The 13,846-nt window shown below is 38.5% G+C and overlaps 1 protein-coding gene across 4 annotated transcripts; it reads right to left on the bottom strand.

Moving 5' to 3' along the window:
• Positions 1–392: 392 nt before the first annotated feature.
• Positions 393–2,720, bottom strand: BEX5 (brain expressed X-linked 5). 4 transcript variants are annotated; one of them, XM_081222253.1, is made up of 4 exons: positions 2,610–2,720; positions 2,227–2,424; positions 1,410–1,485; positions 393–975 (listed from the first exon to the last, which is right to left on the bottom strand). In XM_081222253.1, exons 2-4 carry the CDS (start codon positions 2,227–2,229, stop codon positions 617–619), a joined length of 438 nt encoding a protein of 145 aa, XP_081078379.1. In that variant the 5' UTR covers positions 2,230–2,424; positions 2,610–2,720; the 3' UTR covers positions 393–616. The 4 variants fall into 4 exon arrangements, with proteins under 4 accessions (XP_081078379.1, XP_081078382.1, XP_081078380.1 ...); XM_081222256.1 differs by having other exon boundaries at positions 393–985; positions 1,419–1,485; XM_081222254.1 differs by lacking the exon at positions 2,227–2,424.
• Between the last annotated feature and the right edge of the window lie 11,126 nt (positions 2,721–13,846).

The following is a 13,846-nucleotide window of genomic DNA, read 5'->3' as shown; positions in this document are numbered from 1 at the left end:
GCCACAGAGTTCGGTCATTACCTCATTTGATTCCCACAGTAGTTCTATAAGGCATGTACTATCTTCATTTTATAGACGAATAGGCTGATTTTAAAGAAACATATCTGTAATAATTGCCAGGTTTGTGCTAAATAAGAGATCCAGAGGTAATATAAGATTTATGTCTTTAAATTGTGCCTCAAGTATTTATTGTCTCCATTCCCTTTATAAGCTGATTGGTAAGTTATTTGCATCTTACATTTTTTTCTGACACATGTGTATTCATTTTGGAAAAATGAGAAAAAAAACAGATAAAAAATAAAGAAAATAAGAAAAAGACACATTCTGATGTGTATATATATATATATATATAAAATATGCATGCTTTTAAATGAGATAGTATATCTACAGACTGCTTTCTACACGGCTTTATTAGCTTTACAATATGTAATAGACATCTTTCCATGCAAGTTGATAAAATCTCCCCTGCTGACAGAAAAACTTACAGACAAGTCAAAAGTGAAAATTAAATCTCCAGTCAGAAAAATGACAGAACATGAAAGGTTCACAGTAAAGGGTACATCAAGAAAATGCAAGTTTGGGAAGCAGGGGGGTTTATGATTATTAACCTCAGCATTCAAGGCATAAGGCAAAATTCATCATGATGGTCATGGTGAGGAGGATCTCCAATAAGAATGCGCAGACTGTACCTCAACTGAAGCTCCCTAATTTTCCTCCTTAGCTCTCTCATCTCCTCCATGAACCTTTCCATATCATCTGCATCTCCATCTATGATGTCAATGTTATTGACAAGCCTATTGGGCATATCCTCTCTAAAATCCTGGGCAGGTGGAGCCCATTCCCCTCTAATGTTTCCCCCAGGTTCTTGGCCTTCACCACCTCCCAAAGGGCGGGCTTCCTCATTCTGCACTGGAACCTGCTCCTCTCCTCTGCTTTCCTTGGGGACATTTTCCATCTTGAGATTTTTTTTTCCTGCTTCTTCTTCCTAGTAGATAAAAGGATTGAATGTTTTGTAAGAACAGGATTCAGAGCTCTGTGAGCAAAGGTTTTCCCACCTGAGAGACTTTGTGTGCCCTCTAAGGGGTGCCCCAGATCTAGCCCTGCCCCAAAGCCCACCATTTTCCCTGAAAATCCATCCCAGGGCCACTCGTGGCACAAAAACGAAGGACAGGTTGTGGCCTGGACCGTCTCTGAAAAACCAGGTCTTAGCCTACAGGGATCTTGATATGCCCTCCAGGGGCACCCCAGAGCTTGCCCCTTTACTCCCTTCTTCCCTCACCAGCCACAGGCCCACAGTTTCTAAAGACTCGGCCAGATTTCTCCTGCACTTAAGTGGGGCAGGGAGGGCTGAGAGTCGCCCAAATTCTGTTATGATCCCTGATACCCCTACACCAAATGGTCCCAGGCACCTCCCATACCTGCAGGAATCAGAAGCAGTCTTCCTCTCGTAGCCTTCAAATCTGCTGCACCAACGGACGTAAAGACCTGCAGACAGAAATTCGACAATGGCCAGGACTGATCACTCGACTAAAGGACCAGTATCGGGGGACACCAGCTCCGTTGTTGGTTTAGGACTCTGCTAGAAATATGTTGCTGCCTTCTCTTTCTCCTCCATCCTGTCTCACAGCTTCTTTTCCCGCCCTGTGACGCGCTACCCTGCCTTCCAGAAGAAATCAAAGCTGATTATTTCCAGACCAGTTTCACCTCTTCTTTAGGCCCCTTATCTCCACCGTCTCGTCCTTCCCATCATCTAATTACCATTCCTTGAACACAAATGGACAGCTTGCGGGGAGGAGGAGTCCGAAGAGCTTGCTGGGTGGCTACGTGGTTCATTTATAAAGAATTTCAATCTGGGTATCTGCCAGGACCTTTTGGGACCCAGTGGACTTTCTGGAGCTCACCCTCGGGCCACTGCCCACCATTTTATGCATCAAGATGGATGAAGGGCGAAGAGGTAACGTGGGCATTGCAAACCTGTCCCCGCTGCGGCGTCAGCGCTTTGTCAGGCTTACCCCAGGGTCCGCAGGCAGCGCCCACGCTTACACCGACCTGCAGGGACCAGAAACTGTTTCTCGTTCCCCGCCTATATCCCGAAGTCGGTAGCCCGCCCGATCGATTGCCTCCGCTACAGAAGGGACATGCTTCCCAGACCTAATCCCTGTCCCTATCTGCAGCAGCCGCCCCGGTCCCCGCCCCCCAACCCTCCCCGGAGTTCCCGCAGCCCACCATTTCTGGCTCCAAAATGGAAGGAGGGTGGAGAAGAAATACCGGAACGGTGGCCTAGACCCGATGCAGAGTCCGCCATCCCCCACCCAGGGTCACCGGTTGTGCGCCCCCTCCCGTCGCCCTGCAGGAATCAGGCCGTTTCCTCGCCGTCTCCTTTTCTAGTCCTTCGCTTCCAGGCGTCGCCCGATCGCCCACCTCCTAGGAGATACCAACTGGTACCCATTCTTAACCCTTGGCCCCTCTTGATCTCCTCCCACCAAGCCCTCTATTTCTTGCACCAAACGTGTGGACATCGGGGAAGGGATAGAGAGAATCCAGTCTTGGACCCGCTCTGGTCTTTGCCCTGAGGCCCCTGCTCCCCTCCCCAGTCAGCACCCTCCAACCTGCCAAGAATCTGGGTCAGCTTCTACTACTTCCTCCTTCCTGGGTGCAGGTTCGTCCGTCTTCAAGGCAATAGCGAGCCGGCGCACAGCCACAAACGACTAAGGACTGCAACTGGGAGGAGGGACTAATCCAAGGGCGGGCTCTAGGTCTCGTAAGGGCTACGTCACTGTGAGCTCAGATCCCCAATTATGGTTCGTACCTGCGGTGCTGCAGAGGGTTGTGGGCGGGGCAACCTTTCTCCTCATTCCCACCTTCCCCCCACCAATACCACTGGGTACTGCCCATCCGTTATTTATTTATTTGTTTGTTTATCTATTTATTTATTTTCCTATTTAGCATCCTCGACACCAAACGGGTCATAATATTTTGTCGTATTTGCCTTTGTCCTGATTTGTGCTGGAGCTTTTAAAGAATTGCGTCTTCCTCTTCTATAATATTAAATGCCCACTTCTTTCCCTTCCACTCGCCGGCAAGTAAAGCCTAGAACTGACCCTATTAGTCTTGTTGGTTTTGTCCCAGGCTGGAACCGGGACGGGGGAGGGGGGTGCAAGGCTAGGGAGTCTGGAAAATAGGTAGGAGGTAGCATTTTTAAAATCACTTTCACTCTAATTATTTCCCTTTCTGTTTATTTACTTTTTGAAGGGGTGGGTGATTGTTTTTGTTCTGTTTCCCATCAGCATGCATTCATTTTTTGGTTGTTATAATTAGACAATACAATTATTTTCAGTTGAAAACCGATTCAAGTTGCAAAAACTTGGCAACATGTTTCTGCTGTTGAATCATCCTATAAATATAGACCCTCCAGATTGCACCCTCACCCCCTTTTAAGGACTTTGAGATATAAACCTATGCTGCTGGTTTCCCTTATGAAGGGCCTCTGTGCAGTCCTTTTATGAGATGAGGCAGTGAGTCTAATGGAGCCTTGATGGTGGATTTTCAGATTTTGAGAACCTGTGACAAATGTATCATCTCCTCTAAATTATATTTAAATTATATTAGTACAACTTCACTTTACAAAAAGACTCTAGCATAGCTTCTAAAATAGAGCAACACTGAGGTCTTCCAACAATTCAGAACAGTAATTTGGGAAAGTTATGCTGACAGGTAAAGAGTATTGTGAAGCCACAATATTAAAACAATATTATACCAGAATAAATATAGGACAAATGAAGCAGAAGAGAAAGCCAATTTTCAAACCCAAATATGGAGAAATATTAGTAATGTGATTGAAATATTTTGAATCAGTGGGGAAAGGTTAGATTACTGAAGAAATGGTGCTGGGATAATTGGTTAACTATTTGGAAAAAAACGAAGTGTGTTATTCCTGTTATACACTTAAATACAGACACTAAATATTTAGATAAAAAGACCTAAATCATTGAAATAGTATATAACAAATGTTATTTTGTATATAATTTTAGGATGAAAATGTTTTTTTTTTTAAATATAGCACCAGAGACAGACATAGCCAAAAGGCAATTGGTCCAATCCTGCTGGGGACCCTCTAAGTCTAAGGAACCATGTACAATGCTCCTCAGAATTATCCCAATAAGAGATGGGAAACTGGAGCATTTATCCACAGATGTGGGTCCTTTATTGGTGGATGTTACCCTAGGAATGTTAAAATCTCTGGCACATCTAGGTTGTCCTAAGCTTGGGCTGAGCAACCTCCCAAGGTGCCAGAAAAAGCCCTCAGTAAAATTTAGAAATAAGATAAAGTGGAAGGACAATATCTTTTTATCCCTGCCTCAGGAATTATACTATTCACATTTTACTCTAAATCAGTCCAAATATTTACCTTCAAAATAAAGATAATACACACACATTGATTCCCATGTTTATGGTTATTGGGCTGTCTGTAGTTTTCATTATGAGACACAATGTTGAATGAACTTCTTTGTATATAAATTTTTGATAATAATATGAAGGTATTAAATTCCTAGAATGGTCATTGCTGTACATAACTATGGATGCTTTTAACTGGCATAGACATTGGCCTTGAAAAATATTGTCCCAATTTGGCACCTATAATGTATGAGCATTCCTGTTTTCTTATGTGTTCACCAACACTGGTTTATTATATTTTTTAAATTTTGTTTTATTTTATATTTTGTTTCATTTTGTCTAATTTCATTTATTCTTTAAAAAGTGTTGTCATAGTCATCAGGTAATGTTTTCTAAACCTGCCAGATAATAGAAGACACCTGAGATTAAGATTCCCAGACTATTCTCTGAAGATTCTAGTTCAGTAGATTGGAGCCAGGCCTGAGAACTTGCATTTAGGGTTTTTACACAATTCTTTCTTTCTTTTTTTTTTTTTTTTTTTGCAGTATGCGGGCCTCTCACTGTTGTGGCCTCTCCCGTTGCGGAGCACAGGCTCCGGATGCGCAGGCTCAGCGGCCATGGCTCACGGGCCCAGCCGCTCCGCGGCATATGGGATCCTCCTGGACCGGGGTACGAACCCGTATCCCCTGCATCGGCAGGCGGACTCTCAACCACTGCACCACCAGGGAGGCTCCACAATTCTTAATATTAGGTAGGGTTGGGAATCCATGCCATGGGCAAAAAACAAAATGAAACAAACCTAAAAGCTCCCATTGTTATTATTATGAAATAGCCTCAAAATTACAGAATGGTTTTGAAAATAGCACAAAGAACCCCCACGTGTCCTTCACTGTATTCCCCAGTTTTAACATTTTGCTACATTTGCTTTACCATTCTCTCTTCATGTAGAAGGACATATTATTTCCTGAACCATTTGAGTCAGTTGAAGATCGAATGGTCATTTAAAAATATTTACTTCAGTTCATTCCATATAAAATTTTCTTAAAGATGAGCCTATTTTTTGGTCTTTGGAGATTTCTTATATAAAATATATATATATATATATATATATAAACTTGTAATGTATAAAGATAAATATTTTAGTGTATAATCTTAGTAAATTTTCTCTACTCAGTATTATAGATAATTTATTCATGCATCTATTTTAATGGAATAATATACCATAAGCTGGTCTGCTACTTGCTTATTTATTTGCTTAAAAATATTTTCAGGTTAGTAACAATTTTACTACTCTCCCTGTTTTTAATGTCTCAAAACTGTTCAAATTATCATAATTTATTTAACCAATACCCAATTGATTCATATGGGTATTATTTCCATATATTTACAGTAACCAGTGCTGTTTCAATAAATGTGTATATGCAGATTGCCCTCCAAAAAGATTGTTCACACCCTCACCAACACAGGTTGTAATCAATCATACTAATTTATGAAATATTGGAATCATATAAAACTAGATTGAGAGAATATAGCACACATCCATACTTTTATAATATATATAGTTTGAAAATATATATAATAAATACATACATGTGTATGTATATAAACACATACATAGTTATTTTATGTACTTTAAATGTGTCTGTATATATACATACACACATATATATGCATACATACACAAACATGCAACCTACTTTTCTTACACAACCTACTTTTTCTTAGAAATCATGTTTTTTGGGGTTTTTTTGCCCTTGTTTTTTTTTAACATCTTTATTGGAGTATAATTGCTTTACAATGGTGTGTTAGTTTCTGCTTTATAACAAAGTGAATCAGTTATACATATACATATGTTCCCATATCTCTTCCCTCTTGCGTCTCCCTCCCTCCCACCCTCCCTATCCCACCCCTCTAGGTGGTCACAAACCACCGAGCTGATCTCCCTGTGCTATGCGGCTGCTTCCCACTAGCTATCTATTTTACGTTTGGTAGTGTATATATGTCCATGCCACTCTCTCACTTTGTCACAGCTTACCCTTCCCCCTCCCCATATCCTCAAGTCCATTTTTTGAGATTCATCTATGTTGATATATATATAGATGTAGGTCCTTTATTTTTACAGAAGTATAGTATTCCATTGTATAATTGTATTGTAATTCATTTTTTGTTTTCCTGTTGATGCACATTTAAATTTTTTCCCTATGTTTTTCTAATATAGCCATAGTTTCAGTGAACATCCTTGTGTATGGCTCCTTTGTACTTCATTTGAACAGCAAAATTTTGGTTTTGTTGCATTTATTTGTTTTTAGTTTTTAGGGTTGTTGTTGTTGTTAAGCCTCATCTGCCAGGATTTTCCAAAGCTGCCCCTTTGGGGATGTCATCCTAGATATGGAAATAACACCTAGAGACACAAGTTCTTTCTCTGGAAGTTCTGATTTAGTAGGTCTCAGATGGGACATGAGAGTGTATTTTCAGAAGTACCCCAGGTAATTTATAAGATCAGGCAAGTCTGGGAAACACTTTGATGGGTTTTAAAAATTATCCCATTAGTTTGCTGATTTATTTTCTTTAATTCTTAGTGTAGTTCAACTTCTATTTTTAAATATCTTTATTATCCTTAATGGTTGGGTTTTTTAAAGTAGAGTAATACAGATATGAATAATGTAGAAAGTGCATGAGTTTGCTATATAGTCTTTCAGAAGTTTTATTTTGTATGTATTTATGTATAGGAATGCTTTCTTAGCTCAAGCAAGGATGAAATAATACTTAAAATTGTTCTTTAATATTTAGGATGTAACATAGCTTCTAAATAGAGTAACACTTAAGAATAGATTTTTAGGTTGAAGGGAAAAGTTTCAAACTGAATACATTTCCCTAAGATTTCTGTACAAGCAAACAATCTATTTTGGTAAACCCTGAAATTGATTAAGACACACACAAACACACACACATGTCCCTCATTGATCTCTAATTTCCATTTCTTCTACTTTTATTTCAGTTTCTGTTCTTTCTAAATTGTTTAATTTTAATGATTGAATTGTTTTTCAAAAATAAAACCATCTACTTTGGTGTATATTATTGGAAATCATTTTCTATGCATATACTTATATAAAGAAAAATGTTATTAAATCAGGGAAGAATTATATAAATGTGAGCTTCTCCTTTAGGAAAGGTACAGAACTATGCTTAACAGCAAGATGAAAGTTTGAAGAAAAATAATTTTAAAGTCACTACATTTTTCCCCATTTACTCAACACAAGAAACTATTGTTCACCACTGAACTAGTTTTTTTTTAATGATTACAATTTTTTTCTAATGCTAAAAGTTGTAAAAATTTCATGGTCATAAAAGATTATTTGTTCTTTTGTTACTTCAAAAGCTTTAAAATTTTTTGAAACATTGTAATACAGCATGAGTCATACAGCATGCTGGGAAAATTAGTGGGAGAATTATTGTTTAAAAAATTCTATTGGCTAATGTAAAACAACCCTTTGTTAAGCTTAGTAAGATTTTGTTAAAGAAAGCTTTGTACCCAAATGCTATTAAAACTCAGTTTTTCTTGATAATATTAATAAGAATAGTTTAAAATAAATCTCCCTTCTGTAGTAGAAATAAAGGAGATTCTAATGGCTTTCCCAATCTTAAACACATTACAAAAGTTGTTTTCTTTATTAAAATATGTTACTAAAATAACACAATATATATACACACATTTTAGTTGAACCATGTGTAGTTTTCTGAGACTTTTTTAAAAAACTTAACAGTATATTTGGACATATTTCCATGTCTTCTATTGCTGTGTAACAAATCACCATAAACTTAGAGGCATATACAACAAAATTCATCTCACAGTTTCCATAGGTCAGAAATCAGGCACAACAAGGCTGGGTTCCCTGCTCAGAGAATCACAAGGCTGAAGTTGGCTTGCTGTGTCCTCATCAGGTGACAAACTTAGGGAAAAATCTGCTTTTAAACACATTCTCGTTATTGTCAGAATTCCGTTCCTGGAGGATGTAGGACTGAAGTCTCAGTTTTCTTACTAGCTGTCAACCAGGGACTGCTCTCAGCAACTGCAGATTGCTCTCATATCTTACCATGTGGTTCTCTCAATCCCAGCAAGAGAGAACTGCCCTTACTTCAAATCCCTTTCACACTTAGAATTGCTCTGACTTGCACTTCTGCTTCCAGCTGGAGAAAGTTTTCTACTTTTGAATGGTTCATGTGAGTAAGTCCAATCCACCTAGATAATCTTAACCTTTTAACGTCAACTCATTTGGGACTTTAATTACATGTGCAAACTTGAATTGCAGAAGTGCCTTGATTAGCATGTGATAGAATAACCAGGGGTCTGGAATCTTGTGGGGGGTGTCTTAGAATTCTCTCTACCACACTACTTAAACCATTTTTCTTTTTAAATTGAGATATAATATATCTAACATAAAATTCAACATTTTAACCATTTGAAAGTGTACAATGCAGTGGCATTTAGTACATTGACAGTGTTTTGCAACCATCACCCCATCTAGTCCCATAAACTTTTTCATCACCCCAAAAGAAAATCCCATATCTATTAAGCAATCATTCCCTATTACTCCCTCACCACAACCTCTGGCAACCACAAATCTGCATTCTGTCTCTATGGGTTTTCCTATTCTTGATATTTCATATAAATGGAATCATGCAATATATAACCTTTTGTTTCTGGTTTCTTTCACTTAACATGATGTTTTCAAAGTTCACCCATGTAGTTTTACTACTTCATTCCTTATTATGGTTGAGTAATATTATATTGCATGGATATGCCACATTTTCTTTATTAATGCAGCAGCTGATGGACATTTGGGTTATTTCCATCTAATGGCTATCATGAATAGTGCTGCTATGAAAATTTGTATACAAATTCTTGTTTGAACACCTGTTTTCAAATTTTTTTTGTATACATCTAGGACAGTATTGCTGGGTCACAGGGTAATTCCATGTTGAAGATTTTGTCGACTGATTTCTAGTCATTATTTATTTCTAATATAATCTTTATTATTTCCTTCTTTCTGCTAGTTTTGGGTTTAGTGTGCTCCTCTTTTTAATGTACATGTTTACAGCTGTACATTTCCCTCAGCACTGCTTTAGCTGAATCCCATAAGTTTGGTATATTGTGTTTTTGTTTTCATTCTTAAAATATTTTCTAATTGCCCTTGTGATTTCTTCTTTGACCCATTGGTTATTTATAAGTGCTTTTTAAAATTTCCTCATATTTGTAAATTTTCCAGTTTTCCTCTGTTACTGATTTCTAGTTTCATCCATTGTTGTTTTAGAAGATATTTTGTATGATTTTAATCTTTTTAGATGTTTTGAGACTTGTTTTCTGGACTAATATATGGTCTATCCTGGAGAATGTTTCATATGTACTTGAGAAGAATGTGTATTCTGGTGTTGTTGGGTAGAGTGTTCTGTATATACTTATCTGGCCTACTGGATTTTAGTGTTCTTCAAGTCCTCTATTATCCTTATTGACCTTCTGTATAGTTGTGCCATCCATTAGTGGAAATGGAGTATTAAATTCTCCAACTATTATTCTAGAACTATTTCTCCCTTCAATTATCAGTTCTTCCTTTTTATATTTTGGGGCTCTTTTGTTAGGTGTACATATGTTTATAATTGTTATCTTCTTGATGTATTGACCCTTTTATCAATATATTATATATTTATTCATTTCTTGTAATTTTTCTTTTTACTTAATGTTGATTTCCTCTACTGTTAGTATAGCCACCCAGATCTTCTTTGATAACAATTTTTATGAAATCTATTTTCTATCATTTTACTTTCACACTATTTGTGTTTTTGGATCTACAATGAGTCTCTTGTAGACAGCATATTGTTTGATCATGTTATTTTATCCATTCTTTCAATGTTTGTACTTTAATTGGAAAGTTTGGTCCATTCACATTTGCTAATTACTAATTAGTAATTACTAATATGAAAGGACTTCTCTCTGTCATTTCACTATTTGTTTTCTGTATATCTTATACCTACTTTGTCCTCAGTTACCCCATTGCTTTCTTTTGTGTTTAAGCCATTTATATACTTTTTTCATAGAGGTTACTGTGGGGATTACAGTTAGTAACTTCAATTTATAGCAATCTAGTTTGAATTAATACCAACTTAGTTTCAATACTTTACATAAATTTTGCTTCTATACAATTTTATCCTTTCCCTTTATGTTATTATTGTCACAAATTACATCTATATACATTTTGTGCCCCTTAATATAGATTTATAATGATTATTTTATGTATTTGTCTTTTAAATAATGTAGGGGAAAAAAAGAGGAGTTACAAGCCAAAAGCATAATAAAATTCTGACTTTTGTTTTTACCCATATAGTTACTTTGACTGATGTTTTTTATTCATATTGTTTTGTGTCAAAATTTCTTGGGTACATGGATAAGGAGTACAGTATTTTATTGGTAGGTATTTAGGATGAAGACTGACGAAAGGTATGTGAGAAGTTTAATAAGGCCACTATACAATTCCTATTTTTGTAAATCTTAAAAATATGTGCTATATGTTCTTTGAGAAATAATTCAAACAATAAAAAGTGTGTGGGGCTTCCCTGGTGGCGCAGTGGTTGAGAGTCCGCCTGCCGATGCAGGGGACACGGGTTCGTGCCCCGGTCCGGGAAGATCCCACATGCCGCGGAGTGGCTAGGCCCGTGAGCCATGGCCGCTGAGCCTGCGCTTCCAGAGCCTGTGCTCTGCAATGGGAGAGGCCACAACAGTGAGAGGCTGGCGTACCGCAAAAAAAAAAAAAAAAAAAGTGTGTGAATTAACAGTGGGAATTGCCTTACTTCCACTTACTCCATTGAGATAGTGGGAATCCCTTGCAAAAGTCCTGTTAGCCAGATAACATCCCTGCTTCTGCCAGTCTTCAGATATGGCATCTGGCTTAGTCACCTTTTCTCCAAGTCTCCTCCCCAGAACAATGTGTGTCCTCATTCACCAGGTTTTATTTACAACACTCTGGGGCTACACTGAAGTAATGTGAGTGCTAGGGATTGCCCAGATTTGAGTAGTGAGGCAGGACCTTTTGGTCCTGGCCCTGTTGGTTCATGGTTGGAAAAAGTAATCCAGGATATACAACATACAACATTTAACATCACTTACAGAACAAACAACATCACTCTTTATTAGAAAAGAAGTAGGGATTCTGGGTAGGACAAATAGACAGAACAACTGACCTTTTGGGTGGATGAGTGTCAGCCCTCCAATGTAAGCTTTTGCTTTCTGGACAATCTGTACCTCTCACTTCAGTCACAGGCTAGAGAAAAGAGAAAGATTAGAATGATGATTACAAGTCCAGTGCTTCTTTTAGAGTTTTTGTTTTCAGGACTGTGGATCATTTCATGAACGCCTCTTCTTGGATCTTGATTACAGTTTGTAAGAAGTGAAAGGAAGGAGTTGGGGGATCATCAGTGCCCAGAGCCCTGAGGTTCATCCCCAAGCCATCTAACCTCTACTTTCTTCAACTCAATTCCCAGATCTCACCTTGGGCAGAGCAAGAAATTCTGTGGCTCTGATGTAGTCCAGTGGTTGTCACGAAGGCATCTGGAGTGGATGAAAGACAGACAACATCCATTAGGACCAAAGTGGAGACACACTGACTGCACAGTGCCGTTTCCTAATCTATGTGACAAAAACATCCCTTCAAATTTGCTGTGACATATGCCCTGGAATGGGCACTGTGGCACAGTGTGTATTGGGGAAAAACTTGTGTAAATCTAAATGTCAGTCATGGTACACAGTCCATGGAGTTCAGAACATTACTGTACACATGTTCAAAGCAGAAAGGTAGCTTAATTTTTACTGAGAGAGAAAGATGTTCTGGGTACTGAGTGATAAAAAAGGGAATGACTATAGTAGTATGAATAGTGGAACATCTTTTTGGTTTAAAATTTGCTTACATATAGTATAATTTAATTTGGATATATTTATAGAGATTTTTAAAAAATCTATGAGATCCCATTTTGTACTCCCCTGATCCTCTCAACTCACTCCTATCCCTGTATATTCCCATCACTCTCTTATAACACCAAACAAATTTTATTTTAGACTGAGTGGAGACAGCCTGGACCATTTCTAGCTGCTTGTAGGGGAAGATGGGCATGGAACTGGAGGAGGGTGTGGGTGCTGACTTGGAGAAATTACTTTGTGTCTCTTCGGGGCTGGTATTCCTTGCAATCAGCTCATCACTACGGATATTGGAGCTCACACAACTGTGGGAGCTAAGTAGTTTCTGTAAGGCTGTCTCTTCACATCTGATGCTGAAGCTTGAAGACCAAAGTGCAAACAGTCAGAAAGAGAAACTAGGTGTAACCTGGGAGAGAACAAGTACAGAACATAATGCATAAGAACAAACTGGAGACCTTGAGAACAGACTGAGTATGTTCTTAGGGTCTCTATACTTACTGGCATGGGTGTCGTGAAGAATCTGGGGCCCCTAAACGTATATCTAAATACACATGCCAGACCCAGGAGTCAGAAAAGCAAAGCAGATCTAGGGGAAATTTGGAACAGTCACAGGCTTGGCTGATGTCTCACACCATTGAGGTGTGCCAGCAATGTCTTTGAACTACAAAGAGGCAATGTCTTCACTTCCACCCTCAAAATCACCCTTAATAATTTCTCTTGTGACTAACTCTATCCACAGACATATAGGTAAGTGAATCCTAGAAAATTTAGTCCATTCTACCCAGGTTGACACATTTAAAACAGCTATAATATGATTCCATTTATAAGACAATCTGGTAAAGATAAAACTATAGGGATAAAAAACTGATCAGTGGATAGAGGTTGTGACTACAAAGTGGCATGGGGAAATGCTTTGACTTGATGGAACTGTTCTATATTCTATCATCCTCACTGAAATGAGGGTGACCATGTCAATGGCAGGATCTCCCATCTCATCTGTGACCTACACAAGTCAGCCACTTCAGAACACTTCGAAGATGAAGATGCCCTCCGCCCTAGTGTGTTTCTCAGTGCTGTGGGGAAGGGAGCCTCCTCTGAGTCCCTAACAGCATCTGTTTGGTCCACGGACACATTGACTTCAAAGGCATTTCATTCAAGTGACCACAGGCGACAACTTCTGCAACTGTTTCACCATTGTGTGCCATGGGACACCAATATTTCATCCTCTAATGTCAGTTGGATCCTTACTGTCTTCAGATGCACCTAAGCCAAATAACTTTTCTCAGATTCCCACTTCCTCCAGGGCCCTTGGCTTGCAACCAATTTTGGTGTCAAGGACTCTATCAATCAAAGTTCCCACTTGCCTATGCCAGCTATTCATTCTAATAGCTATTTCATAAAAATAAGATGTTGTTAATAAAATATATTACATAGCTGACAAAAAACTCTGTGAGGGCCAGAAAAGCCGGCTTGGATGCTACACAGCCA

Source organism: Mesoplodon bidens, assembly GCF_964165515.1.
Source record: "Mesoplodon bidens genome assembly, chromosome: X".
Classification (NCBI taxonomy): domain Eukaryota; kingdom Metazoa; phylum Chordata; class Mammalia; order Artiodactyla; family Ziphiidae; genus Mesoplodon; species Mesoplodon bidens.
Note: the sequence above shows the minus strand (reverse complement) of the source record. Positions and strands in the feature narration are given on the sequence as shown.

Excerpts from the sequence above, each read along its gene's own strand:
- BEX5 (XM_081222253.1), bottom strand. Across the intron at positions 976-1,409 it reads GATTCCTGCAGGTATGGGAG|CAGGAAAAAAAAATCTCAAG; the intron begins GTGCCTGGGACC and ends AGGAAGAAGAAG.